The 14169-nt window shown below is 55.1% G+C and overlaps 1 protein-coding gene across 22 annotated transcripts in view; it reads left to right on the top strand.

Moving 5' to 3' along the window:
• DTNB (dystrobrevin beta) overlaps positions 1-14169 on the top strand; it is a 190323-nt gene that overhangs the window by 11517 nt on the left and 164637 nt on the right. For 20 of the 22 annotated variants that reach the window (XR_011738581.1, XR_011738580.1, XR_011738578.1 and 17 more), the window contains exons 4-6: positions 3318-3398; positions 5800-6013; positions 13464-13549. Coding sequence is in view for 14 of the 22 variants with exons in the window: in XM_071807234.1 (XP_071663335.1) it covers positions 3318-3398; positions 5800-6013; positions 13464-13549 (381 nt within the window). In the remaining 8 variants the exon portion in view is untranslated. Of the gene's footprint in view, positions 1-3317; positions 3399-5799; positions 6014-13463; positions 13550-14169 lie in introns of those variants that run through there. The other 2 variants (XM_071807232.1, XM_071807231.1) reach the window with 2 other exon arrangements.

Here is a 14169-nt window from a genome sequence, read left to right as displayed (position 1 = left end):
CCTCCTGTGTTCCAGTTTGCACCCGTTGCCCCTTGTCCTGTCACTGGTTGTCACCCAGCAGAGCCTGGCTCCATCCTCCTGACACTGCCCCTTTCCATATTGATCCCCAGGAATGAGTCCCCTCTCAGTCTCCTCTTCTCCAGCTCCAGAGCCCCAGCTCCCTCAGCCTTTCCTCACACGGGAGATGCTCCACTCCCTTCAGCATCTTGGTGGCTGCGCTGGACTCTCTGCAGCAGTTCCCTGTCCTTCTGGAGCTGAGGGGCCACAACTGGACACAATATTCCAGGTGTGGTCTCCCCAGGGCAGAGCAGAGGGGCAGGAGAACCTCTCTGACCTACTGACCACCCCCTTCTAACCCACCCCAGGTACCATTGGCTTCCTGGCCACAAGGGCCCAGTGCTGGCTCATGCTCACCCTGCTGTCCACAGGTCCCTTTCCCCTACGCTGTTCTCCAACAGCTCGTTCCCAGCTTATACTGGAACCTGGGGCTGTTCCTGCCCAGATACAACACTCTACAGTCTGAACCAGCCGGTTGTGCCTGGTGTGATCAAACCCTGCTGCGCGGTGGCTGGGCCCTGGGAGAGGTTTCGGAGTGGAGCTGTGGAGTGCCCGTCCTCACCCGTATCACAGCCCGGCCGGGCTGGAGCTGCACAGAACACATCCTGGGTCTGCAGAGAGCTGAGCAGTGACCCGCTGGAGCTCCTGTGGTGACGTGGCACAGGAAGACAAGAACACAAAATGGGTGACTTTCTGAGTTTGCCTGTAGCTGTTAAATAACATTTTAGGTGGATGTGTGTCTATGTATACACACACATGTATTTTTTATGGGTTTTTTTACATGTATTTTATATAGACAAAGCATTTTGTGAAGACTCATGGTCTATGGGAGTGCTTCCTGTTATTTGAAAGACAAAAGTATGCACCCTAACTGAGAGTTTTGAAAGAATATTGCATAGAAAAGACCAAATGACCTGTTCTATTGGAGTCTCGGATCTGAATGCTCCAGCTCACGTCACCTGGCCAAGCACTTCCCTGTAATATACCAAGGAGTGTTTTGTCTGCAGCTGAGCCAGTGAACATCCGTGGGGTTTGTAGCACCGTAGCCCCAGCAGCACGGTGCCACCCCGGCTGGGCTGGCCTGGGCAGCCCCGGCTTAGCAAATCCCTCGCTGAGCTTAGGGGGCTTCACCCCTTGCGTGCTGCCTCAGCCACCAGGAGAAATGGTCCTTGCGCATCATTTTCAAGGCACGGTGCACATGTCTCTAAGAACAAGCAAGTGCTTTGGCGTGGGTGCAGGTGCTTTGGCGTTGCATCTGTGAAGCTGTCATGGAATATCCAAAAGATGAGAATCATTCTTCAGTTTGCAGCTGTGAGTCAGGGGGTGCACACGCAGGTAATTTGGATGAGGTGTCTGCAAGCTCTGAATTCACCATGTAGGAGGAAGTAACTTCTCGCCTTTGAGCGAGAGCTGCAGATATCATCAGATGGCTTCTTCAGGAGGATGTGGCTTTGGGGGTTTGTTTTTAAGTATCTGTTAGAGGTCTGGATTCTCCAAGTCCCGGTTATCCCCGTCTCTGCTCATCCAGGCTCTGGTTTATGAGAGAAGTGAGCCGGGCTGCGGCCGATCCTGCTCTCGGCCCTCCCGTGAGAGCACAACGGCGCAGGAGTGTCCACCCCGGTGTCCACCCCGGTGTCCCCGCAACGGGATTGTTTCCGCTGCACCTGGATAGCATGCAGCTGCCAGTGCTGCTGAAATGTCCACTGCTTAAAAGGCATTTTGGTTTATGATTAATGGGTTTTTTGAGACTTGTTGGCTGCTTCCAAATTAGAAATGGTCGGTACTGGACTTTGAACCAGTATCACTTATCATGCCCACATCATTTACGATTGTATCATCAGAGGCTGCACTGCCGTGCAGAGCCCTGGCCAGGCCGGGCTGGGCACACAGCACCTGATGGGTTCAACAGGGGCAGGTGTGGGGTCCTGCGCCTGGGCAGGAACAACCCCCAACCAGCACAGGTTGGGTGACCTGCTGGAAGCAGCTCTGCAGAGGGACCCGGGAGTTCTGGGGACAGCGGGGTGACCACGAGCCAGCAATGTGCCCTGTGGCCGAGAGCCAGCGGGACCTGGGGGTGTGAGGAAGAGTGTGGGCAGCAGGTCAGGGAGGTGAATCCTCCCCCTCTGCTCTGCCTGGGGAGGCCACGGCTGGAGTTGTGGGGCCAGTGCTGGGCTCCCCAGGGCAAGGACCAGGAGTCACTGCAGAGTCCAGGGAGGGACACAGAGATGCTGAGGGGTCTGCAGCATCTTTGTGATGAGGAGACTGGGAGAGCTGGGGCTGCTGAGTGGAGAAGAGAAGCTGAGAGGGATGTGATCAATGATCAGTAGCTCAGGGTGGGTGTCAGAGGATGGACCAGACTCTGTTCGGTGGTGCCCAACGCCAGGGTGAGGGGCAACGGGCACAGACTGAAACACAGGAGGCTCCATGTGAACATGAGCAGGAACTTCTTTGCTGGGAGGTGCCAGAGCCTGGCTCAGGCTGCCCAGAGCGGGTGTGGAGTCTCCTTCTCTGAGACATTCAGACCCCTGGACCCACCTGTGTGACCTGCTCTGGTGACCCCGCTTGACCTGCTCTGGTGACCCCGCGTGACCTGCTCTGGTGACCCCGCGTGAGCCGCTGGGGCTGGGGATCTGCAGAGAGCCCAACCCAGCCAGGCTGGGCCTGTGTGGTTCTGTGTGGTTGGTCCGTGTAGGAGGCCCAGGCTGGTTTGGCAGCGGGTTCACACGGCTCTGGAAGGGCTCCGGTTTGCCATGGTCAGAGCAGTTGCTGGCGCTGGGGGGTGTGGTGCAGACTGGTGACAGATAACAGCGTTCGGCTCCTTTGTGGTGGTGTTTGCAGGTGCATTACACACAGCTTGGGATGGGAGGGTGTTGGCGAAGATGCTTTTTCTTCCTCTGCTCTGCTTCTCCTCCTGGCTCTGCCCTGCCTGGTGTGTTTGGAGATGCCAGGGCTGTGCAGGGCGGGCAGGAACCCCCACTCCCTTTCCTTGTCCCTTGCCTCCCGTGTGTGTCCCAGCACCATCCTCTGCCTGCCACTTGCTTCTCGCTTCCTTTTAACGTACTTGTGTCAGTCTCAAACTTAGGTCACTTTATAATACATTGGTGAAAATCACTTTACCATGAGATATGTAATGATCTTTGTCACCCTCGTATGACAGACCGTGTATGTGAGGACATGCTCGTGCCAGTCTGTAAATAATTCTGTCAGGTGAGCTCAGTGCTACAGAGGAAAGAAAAGCACAACCTTGGTTTTATTTGCAGGAGCACAGAACTTCGATGTCATCAGACTTTCCACGTATCGAACAGCCTGCAAGCTGCGGTTTGTACAAAAACGATGTAACCGTAAGTCATAATTACACTTTACGTTCAGAAATTTCTCACGCATGATTGTTTCAAGTATTTTACCCATGTGAATTATAAGTACAGCAACAAAAGCAAATATTTTATCAGATAGTGGTAGTTGTTACTTAAATAGAGATTAAATATCTAATTAAAAAGAAGCAATGATCTTTCTTCAATACTGTCTAGTATCTTCCAGTTAATTATTTAATGCTTCTAGAGTGTTCAGTATGTGGGCCAGCCGGACGTGTCCCGGTTCTCCTGGGTGCCGCCTGGAGCTGTCGGAGCTGCCGGTCCATGTGTGCGGCACAGAGCACCCGGCAGCTCGGCACAGCCGGGCGTTGGGGACCACCCTGTGGTCGGTGTCTGGGTCTGCTCGTGGTGCTGTGTGTGTGATGTGGCAACCGGAACGAATTCTGTAAGTGCACGTGGCTGTGAGCCAGCTGAACACGAGCCAGCGTGTGCCCAGGGGCCAGGAGACCACGGCATCCTGGCTGGTGCCAGCACTGGTGTGGCCAGCAGGCCCAGGACAGTGACCGAACCTGTGCTGGGACCTGGGGAGGCCAAACCATGAATCCTGGGGCAGTTCTGGGCTCCTCGTGCCAAGAAAGGCCTTGGGGTGCTGGAGTGAGTGGAGAGAAGGGAACGGAGCTGGTGAGGGGCTGCAGCACAAGTGTGATGGGAGCGGCTGAGGGAGCTGGGGGGTTCAGCTGGAGAACAGGAGCTGAGGGGAGACCTTCTGATCTCTGAACTGCCTGAAAGGAGCTTGGAGCCAGGGGGGTCGGGCTCTGCTCCCCAGGAACAAGCGCCAGGAGCAGAGGAAACGGCCTCAAGTTGCCCAGGGGAGGTTGAGGTTGGATCTGGGAACAATTTCTTCCCCAAAGGGCTGTGGGGCACTGAACAGGCTGCCCAGGGCAGTGCTGGAGTCACCATCCCTGGAGGGCTGGACAGACGGACAGGAGGTTCTCAGGGACATGGGGCAGGGACAGAGGTGCGGAATGGTTGGTCTCGATCTCAAGGGTCTCTTCCAGCCCCACAGACTGTGAATCCATGCCACACTATTCAGTGCAAGTTTTCTTGTTCTCTCCTGTGCTCCGTTGAGCTCGGCTGGTGCCGCAGAGCAAAGCTGAGCCCAAGGCCCGGAGGTGGTGCTCTCAGCACTCTGCTGCCACGGCTGAACCACAAGCAGAACGTGGAGCAGGCAAGTGCACAGGGCCAGGCCGTGGGGCAGGATCAGCGTGTGTGTGGAAGGGCAGAGCGGAGCGGGGATCCGCAGGGCACACGTGGAGCTGCCCCGCGCGTCCTGTCCCCGTGGCACAGCCCGGCCTGGGCCGCGTGTCCCGCAGCGCTGCTGTGGATGCCTTGGAGCTGCTTCATTCCCGTGCAGAAGGGCTCGCTCTTGTCTGTCTGTCATGCTTCTGAATTGAAAACCTCTTAACGAGCAGAGAGGTATTAAAAATGCTGATTGTAGTGCATCGCGTGCTCTGGGCCCAAACGGCTGACGCCAGGCACGTGCCTTGGGTGACCCACAGCGCACACGGGTGTCCAGGGAGGCTGCGTGCTCGGAGCCTGGTCTGGACACCGTGACCAGCTGCACGTGCTCGGCTGGGCTTTTATTGTTGTCTGGCTTTTGCCTGAGAAATATCAAGATTAGTTTTGTGTAAGAAATGTTAGCGATCCCACTCTGACTTGAGACCATTCTTTGTAAGTCAAGGAAGACAACAAGGTTGTGGAGTTAGCAGGTAAGCCTGGCCTGGGTACCTGTGTGATCATGTTCAGCGTGGGTTGTGGGTTCAGGCTGATCCTTAGATGCTGTCTCCCACTATCACACACGCCTTTCAGCTTTGGAACGCTTTAAAATAGTGTTTCATGTGGCTCTGCGGATCACTTGGTATGGTTTTGGAGATCTTTTTTCTACATCATTAACACTTGTTAGATAGGTGCTGAGATACGGCAGGGAATTGCTGTGCAGTTCTCAACCCGTGTTTAGAAAGTATCATCCTCTGGCCTTGGCAACTGGATCAACTGGAAACAGCCACAGTTGAACTGGAACGGCAAGTTCCCCTCAGTACTGAGCTGCTGGTCAGTGTGAGGCTGTTCCAAATTCCTGTAGCCCGTTTGGAGTGGGCTTAGACTGCGCCTGATGCCTTTCTCAGGTGGAAACACCCAACGGCTGCCGATTTCCCGGTGCGAGGGGTGGGATTTGGGGCCGGGCACAGGAGGCGCGTGGGCTCTGCCGCCAGCTGCCGGGGCCCTGAGCAGCAGCAGGGTCTGTCACCCTGAGTACAAATAAGGAACTGTTCATTCCCCGGTAAAAGCTAACATACTATTCAGAAACTGTACCATGAAAGTAAACTTGCATGCATTACAGAATAGAAGTTAATTATTTTTCCTTTGTTTTTAGTTCATCTTGTTGATATCTGGAATATGATTGAAGCCTTCCGAGATAATGGCCTTAACACTTTGGATCATAACACAGAGATCAACGTGTCTCGACTAGAAACAATCATTTCATCCATCTACTACCAGCTAAACAAACGCCTTCCTTCTACTCACCAAATCAGTGTAGAGCAATCCATCAGCCTCCTCCTCAACTTCATGATAGCAGCATACGACAGGCTAGTAACTCCTGCTTGTATTCTTCAACTAATTGTCTCTTTTAGTCAGCCGAACGCAGCCAGCAGCCGCACGAGCCTGGGGCAGTCTGTCCGCACGCGGGTCCTCAGGTTCATGGGATCGGCTGTTGCTCACACACGTGTATTTACTGTGTTGGTAGCGCCTTGCAGACGTCCCTTGCACAGCACCAAGGCTGTGCCAAATGGGCTGTGTGGTGTTCTTGCAGACTGCGAGCGCGGGGCTGGCCCGGGGAGCCGAACCGAGCTCTATGGGCATGGACAGAACGTCACGTTAGCCTCGTGCTGCTGTAGCGCTGTTTGAAACCCTGCAAGCGCGTTACTGAATCTGTGTCAACAAAACCATTTTCTAACACTGCCTCGTTTTGACAGTTGGCTTGGGTCCTGTTCTAACATGCTGTGACCCCAGAAAGGTGAATTCTTGTTTCGTGGCTGGCAAAGCTTGATTTCATGTTCAGGCACTGTCGAGGTGTTTCCTTGTGTCCAGTTGAGTTCCTTGCGCAGCCTCTCTCAGGGTTTGGTCTGCGAATGCTCTCGGGTAGCTGTGTCTGTGTGGGTTCTGTGGCACCTGCAGATCTTTCTCTTTAGCACTTCTCACCTTTCGTGGTCCCTTTTTCCCAGTGCACTGTTGTTTCGGTCTCACCTTTCTCCCGCTTTGCCCTCTCTCTGGGCAGTCAGGAGCTGCTTGTTCTACCCAAGGCAGCCTGCAGCACTGAATATGCCGAATAGCTGTGTTTGCAATGCCCACGCTTTGATCCTTTCCTAACGCGACTCTGTCCTGCCGCCAAACAGAAGCTGGGTTTCCCTAGAAGAGTCCAAGACCTCAGAACAACCCGTCTCACTAAGGACAGATCAAACACCGCAAAGCTCGGAGCAGGAGGACAACAGAATCAAACATGTGTTTGTGTTTAGTTCTGGCTTGGTGTTCGTTGCGAGATTGGGTTGTGGGGGTGAGCTGATGGGTTCAGCCGTTCTGAGACGGATCATACTAGAGAAATATAGAATTTAAACATAGAGGTGGTCATGGCTGGGGGCTGGCCCCAAAAACTGAGGCTTTGGAGAGATGATTTTCTCCCCCAAGCCTTCACGTTCTGCCTGTTCTGGAACCCAAGCAGCGCGTGTGATCCCAGCACGGTGCAACAGCTTCTCATGGCGTCTGCTGCCGGTGCAGGGACGGAGAGGGCATGGAGCTGCATCGGGAGCCATGCAGTGAGAGGGCATGGAGAGGAGCTGCAGCGGGAGCTGTGCAGTGAGGGGAGGAGCTGCAGCGGGAGCTGTGCAGTGAGAGGGGATGGAGCTGCAGCGGGAGCTGTGCAGTGAGAGGAGCTGCACCGGGAGCCGTGCAGTGAGAGGGGATGGAGCTGCAGTGGGAGCCGTGCAGTGAGAGGAGCTGCATCAGGAGCCGTGCAGTGAGAGGGGATGGAGAGGAGCTGCACTGGGAGCCGTGCAGCGGGAGCTGTGCAGTGAGAGGAGCTGCAGTGGGAGCCGTGCAGTGAGAGGGGATAGAGAGGAGCTGCACTGGGAGCTGTGCAGTGGTGGCTGTGCAGTGAGAGGAGCTGCAGTGGGAGCCATGCAGTGAGAGGGGATGGAGAGGAGCTGCACTGGCAGCCGTGCGGTGGTGGAGAGGATCCCGAGTGAGAGGAGAGGCCAGGTTCGGGCTCCCTCTCCAGGAGCTGAGCGACATGGCACATGTTTCTTTAGAAATGAAGATCCGTTGGGCTGGGTTTGCACCACTGGTAGCTGCGTGGCTGCTCAGATCACGTCATTCAGTAGGTTCCTCCGAGGTGGTGCTGGTGGTAACCTCACCAATTTCACCACGCAGGTATAGGAACCGCAGTCTTGGCTTCCCCGTGGAAACGCGGGGGTCAGAGCTGTGTTAGTGACCCACGGCCCGGCCCTGCCGCCCAGGGCTCTGTGTGGCCTATGGGGCTTTATTCCTGCTCGGGTTTGCACAAGAACATCGCAGGGCTTTCCCGAGTCTCTGGCCCAGTCACGGCTCCTTCCCTCAGCCTGTGGCACAGCAGTTGGAGTTATTTTTTATTTCATTGTTTCTAGAAATCACAATTAATTAGAGAGTGGGTTTAGTTACTTCAACTTCCTTTATTTCTTTTTGAGTTGTAGGTATCAAACCACGCTGTGCTGGTCACAAAGCAGCGTGCAGTGAGGGGGGTGACCAGCAAACACGTGAGGAAGCGAGGTGGTGAGCAAAGTGTGGGCGATGTGATGAGGAGGAACCCACTATCTGAGGGCTGGGGGATCCACTCAGGCACTCACACACACGTAGGGAAATGCAGAAAGCGCTCGCACCTTTTCTGGGGACCCGGCAGCCCCGGGAGCCTGTGCAGTGTTGGCACTGGTGTGGGGCACGGGCAGCAATGGGAGCAACTGGGACTGGTTCCACAGCGGGAGGGATGGGTGGGGGAGCTGCCCCTGACGTGGGGTGCGCGGAGCTCTGGTCGGCCCTGGGGAGCCTGGGGGGGATCTGGGAACAATTCCTTCCCCAAAGGGCTGTGGGGCATTGAACAGGCTGCCCAGGGCAGTGCTGGAGTCACCATCCCTGGAGGGCTGGACAGACGGACATGAGGTTCTCAGGACAGGGGGCAGGGACAGGGTTGGGTTATGGTTGGACTCCATGATCTTGAGGGGCTTTTCCAACCAGAACAATTCTGTGATTCTCTTTCCAGTTTTGCCCTTTTTCCTTTCGATAGGGAATTCAGCAGGTTGAGTAGCATTCGCATTGAGAAGCATTGGTCCAGAAATCGATTTGGGCGAGTTGCTTAATAACTGCACCTCCACCAGCTTGCAGGGAGGTTTGCTTTTTTCCCTTGATTGCTAAGCAGCGTGTGAGCAGAGGCAGGCCTGGGGTCTGAGGGGGCCGCGGGATACCTTTGCAAGGGTGGGTTTGTGTCCTGTGAGGAGGTGTCGATGGCTTTAGTGTTTGTTCTGGCAATTAATTGCAAGCTGAACCGTTTTGAGAGAAAGGAATGTTTATTAAAAAGAGAAGGGGGACGTGGGCGGAGGCTGGAACTTTGGGAGGTTTGAATGAGCTGGTGGGATTTACTCAGATGAAAGCGGAGCGCAAGGCTTGAGGAGGATGAACCTTTCACAGCTGATTAGCAGTCAAGTCTTTAACACATGGAGGGAGTCTCAGCTTATTCCTTTGAGAAAACTCTTTAAGAGAAAAGAAACAGAGTAGGATAGCTGAGATCTTTACCTTTATACAGCTTGAAATAACTATGTGCCGTGCTTAGCTCTGTCCCTTGGTTCCCAGGCAGGCTGCAGGGAGCTGGGTACCGCGGCCTCTGCATCGCCCTCCCGGCAGAGCATCGCGCTCCCGCGGCCCCTGCTGAGGGTGTTTGAAGTGCTCTGGGCCTGGGCTGGAGAAACAGCAAATTACATTTTGGGTGCTTTCCAGCCTGAGAAAGGCCGAGAGCCTTTAGCTCACCTGAAATGGTACCAGAAGATGATATTTCATATTAACTCCTAGTGTGAAAGGGGAAAGAAAGTGATTTGGTGACTTCCAGATGGCTCTGTCTGGTTGCTCGTCTGTCACTGACGCTGCACCTTGTCAGTGCTCCAGTACCACGAGCCAGCATTTACTGGGAGTAATTCTGCTCTTGATGCTCCCCGGTGCCCGCTGTCCCAGCACAAACAGTGAATATGCATCTCCTGCCCACCAACGAGTGTTCCCGTGTCTGCACACACGGTCCATGTGCATCTCCTGCCCACCAACGAGTGTTCCCGTGTCTGCACACACGGTCCATGTGCATCTCCTGCCCACCAACGAGTGTTCCCGTGTCTGCACACACGGTCCATGTGCATCTCCTGCTTCCTGACGAGTGTTCCCGTGTGTGCACACACGGTCCCTGTGCATCTCCTGACGAGTGTTCCCGTGTCTGCACACACGGTCCGTGTGCATCTCCTGACGAGTGTTCCCGTGTCTGCACACACGGTCCATGTGCATCTCCTGCCCACCAAAGAGTGTTCCCGTGTCTGCACACACGGTCCATGTGCATCTCCTGCTTCCTGACGAGTGTTCCCGTGTGTGCACACACGGTCCCTGTGCATCTCCTGACGAGTGTTCCCGTGTCTGCACACACGGTCCATGTGCATCTCCTGCCTCCTGACCAGTGTTCCCGTGTCTGCACACGCAGTCCCTGTGCATCTCCTGCCCGCCGACGAGTGTTCCCGTGTCTGCACACACGGTCCATGTGCATCTCCTGCCCGCTGACGAGTGTTTCCGTGTCTGCGCACACAGTCCATGTGCATCTCCTGCCTGCTGACGAGTGTTCCCGTGTCTGCACACACGGCCCATGTGCATCTCCTGCTTCCTGACGAGTGTTCCCGTGTCTGCACACACGGTCCCTGTGCATCTCCTGCCCGCTGACGAGTGTTCCCGTGTCTGCACACACGGTCCATGTGCATCTCCTGCCTGCCAACGAGTGTTCCCGTGTCTGCACACACGGTCCATGTGCATCTCCTGCCCACCGACGAGTGTTCCCGTGTCTGCACACACGGTCCATGTGCATCTCCTGCCCACCAACGAGTGTTCCCGTGTCTGCACACACGGTCCCTGTGCATCTCCTGCCCACTGACGAGTGTTCCCGTGTCTGCACACACGGTCCGTGTGCATCTCGTGCCCGCTGACGAGTGTTCCCGTGTCTGCACACACGGTCCGTGTGCATCTCGTGCCCGCTGACGAGTGTTCCCGTGTCTGCACACACGGTCCCTGTGCATCTCCTGCCCGCTGACGAGTGTTCCCGTGTCTGCACACACGGTCCCTGTGCATCTCCTGCCTGCTGACGAGTGTTCCCGTGTCTGCACACACGGTCCATGTGCATCTCCTGCCCACTGACGAGTGTTCCCGTGTCTGCACGCACGGTCCATGTGCATCTCCTGACGAGTGTTCCCGTGTCTGCACGCACGGTCCGTGTGCATCTCCTGACGAGTGTTCCCGTGTCTGCACGCACGGTCCGTGTGCATCTCCTGACGAGTGTTCCCGTGTCTGCACACACGGTCCGTGTGCATCTCCTGACGAGTGTTCCCGTGTCTGCACACACGGTCCCTGTGCATCTCCTGACGAGTGTTCCCGTGTCTGCACACACGGTCCCTGTGCATCTCCTGACGAGTGTTCCCGTGTCTGCACGCACGGTCCGCGTGCATCTCCTGCCTGCTGACGAGTGTTCCCGTGTCTGCACACACGGTCCATGTGCATCTCCTGCCCACTGACGAGTGTTCCCGTGTCTGCACGCACGGTCCATGTGCATCTCCTGACGAGTGTTCCCGTGTCTGCACACACGGTCCGTGTGCATCTCCTGACGAGTGTTCCCGTGTCTGCACGCACGGTCCGTGTGCATCTCCTGACGAGTGTTCCCGTGTCTGCACACACGGTCCGTGTGCATCTCCTGACGAGTGTTCCCGTGTCTGCACACACGGTCCATGTGCATCTCCTGACGAGTGTTCCCGTGTCTGCACACACGGTCCATGTGCATCTCCTGCCTGCCAACGAGTGTTCCCGTGTCTGCACACACGGTCCATGTGCATCTCCTGCCTGCCAACGAGTGTTCCCGTGTCTGCACACACGGTCCATGTGCATCTCCTGCCCGCTGACGAGTGTTCCCGTGTCTGCACACACGGTCCCTGTGCATCTCCTGACGAGTGTTCCCGTGTCTGCACGCATGGTCCCTGTGCATCTCCTGCCTGCCAACGAGTGTTCCCGTGTCTGCACACACGGTCCCTGTGCATCTCCTGCCCGCTGACGAGTGTTCCCGTGTCTGCACACACGGTCCCTGTGCATCTCCTGCCCGCTGACGAGTGTTCCCGTGTCTGCACACACGGTCCATGTGCATCTCCTGCCCGCTGACGAGTGTTCCCGTGTCTGCACACACGGTCCATGTGCATCTCCTGCCCACCGACGAGTGTTCCCGTGTGTGCACACACGGTCCATGTGCATCTCCTGACGAGTGTTCCCGTGTCTGCACACACGGTCCATGTGCATCTCCTGACGAGTGTTCCCGTGTCTGCACACACGGTCCATGTGCATCTCCTGCTTCCTGACGAGTGTTCCCGTGTCTGCACACACGGTCCCTGTGCATCTCCTGCCCGCTGACGAGTGTTCCCGTGTCTGCACACACGGTCCATGTGCATCTCCTGACGAGTGTTCCCGTGTCTGCACACACGGTCCATGTGCATCTCCTGCCCGCCGACGAGTGTTCCCGTGTCTGCACACACGGTCCATGTGCATCTCCTGCCCGCTGACGAGTGTTCCCGTGTCTGCACACACGGTCCCTGTGCATCTCCTGCCCGCTGATGAGTAGCTGAGAGGTCTTCTAGACCTCTCCCAACACCCAGCATGTATTTTCCCCATCACCATGTTTTCCATGATAGCACAAATTATCTGTCTGATACATTTAACTCCTTATTTTAATCCTTTTTCTCCTGTCCGATGTGACTCCATGTTGTGGTCTGTCAGCCCGTACCACTGCCTGTTTGCAGTCAGGATGACGACTCAGTACGGTCCTGTTTGCCAATAGGTTTCTCACAATTCCAACAGCTTTCACACACGTTTCCTGTGCCCTGTGTGCCGCTGAACCAATGTACAACCGGCTTCATGGCAACAGTGGGTTTACAGTGAGACCGTCACACCGTGCCTGGCTTAATATCCCGTACTGGAGGTTCCTGATTGTTCAACCCCATGAGCCACCTTTGTGCTTCGCTGCCTTAGTTCCCTCTCTATTTCATCCTTATCTGTCTTCCTGCTAGCAGGAATACGTATTGCTACAATAATAACACTATTTCTATCTATAAGCTAAATGGGCTTTTTTGTACTTTCCATAGAGACAAAATAGTTTTCTCTTGCTGATCCTAGAAAATGATTCCCCGAATGTGGCATCTGTTCGACAGCACAGCAGCGTTAGTGACTGAGATGAGAATGAAGCGTTGCTCCTGTTGTTCCTGCTGTGTGGTATATTCAGGATATACAACTTGTCCGTTGGCTGTCAATCGCTGTGCTGTCTTACAATGAAACTTGTATTTGAACAGCGGAGTTTAAATCGAGAGTCAAACTTTAAAGCAACTAAGGAAGGGCAGGAGAGGGAAAAAATGAGATTTTTACAGTGAGCAAATGTATTTTAATGTAAAAAACTAAACTAACAAGTTCCTTTTTTATAAGGCAGTTGTGTGATGAACAAGACAGGTGGGAGTCTCTTTATCTGTGTGGGTGTTGTCATTCTGCAAGCAAAACTGATTTGTGGTCAGACACGTGTTAACTCCTCCAATACATTAAAATGCCGCTGTTATCGCTGTTTGAACGTTGTGCTGAATGGGTTTGGCGGATCTTGGGAGTTGAGGGAGCGCGTTTGTGCGTCTCCTCTGGGCCGCGCGTGTTGCTGTTCCCTCTCATTCCTGGTATTAACTCCTGGCCTGTTTTCCGCAGCGAGGGCCACGGGAAGCTGACGGTGTTCTCTGTGAAAGCCATGTTGGCCACCATGTGCGGCGGGAAGATCCTGGACAAGCTGAGATGTGAGTATCTGCAGTCGCACCCTTTGGTGCGGCGTTTGTTTCCATTGCTGGCCACACGGTTCGATGATGGTTGTTCTGCGAGCTCCCTGGTTTGCTTATCCAGCGACGTCCTCCCGAACCGCGGCTGCCGCGCTGGGTTTGTTACCGGGACCCGGCGCGCTCTGTTACACGTGCGGGTCTCTGGTTTGGTTGCAGTGCTTTGCATGGCAAACCTCAGCTCTGCTTTCTGGGACAGCAGTGGCCAATTAGTTGCCATGTCCCCTGTTGTGAGGATGCTGGATTTCTGCAGATCTCGTGCTTCGTCTGGGGTGCTCCCTGTACCTCCTCACTCTGTCACTCCAGCTTCCCGGTTCCTATTTTTGAACTACTTTATTCTCTTTTCATCAGTTTTACTACCTCTTTTTCCTCTTGTTTCCATGGGCCTCCTGCTCTGTCAGTAGAGAACCAGTGATACCATGAGCATTGGTTTGTCCTTCAGGGTTAATTCCTGTTTCTGGGTGACAGGGAGCACTGCGGTGTCAGTAGAGAACCAGCGATACCATGAATGTTGGTTTGGCTGCTGTGTCAGTAGAGAACCAGCGATACCATGAGCATTGGTTTGTCCTTCAGGGTTAATTCCT

The sequence above is a fragment of the Patagioenas fasciata genome, chromosome 3, assembly GCF_037038585.1.
Source record: "Patagioenas fasciata isolate bPatFas1 chromosome 3, bPatFas1.hap1, whole genome shotgun sequence".
NCBI classification, from domain to species: Eukaryota; Metazoa; Chordata; class Aves; order Columbiformes; family Columbidae; genus Patagioenas; species Patagioenas fasciata.
This window is presented reverse-complemented; position numbering and strand designations above follow the sequence as displayed.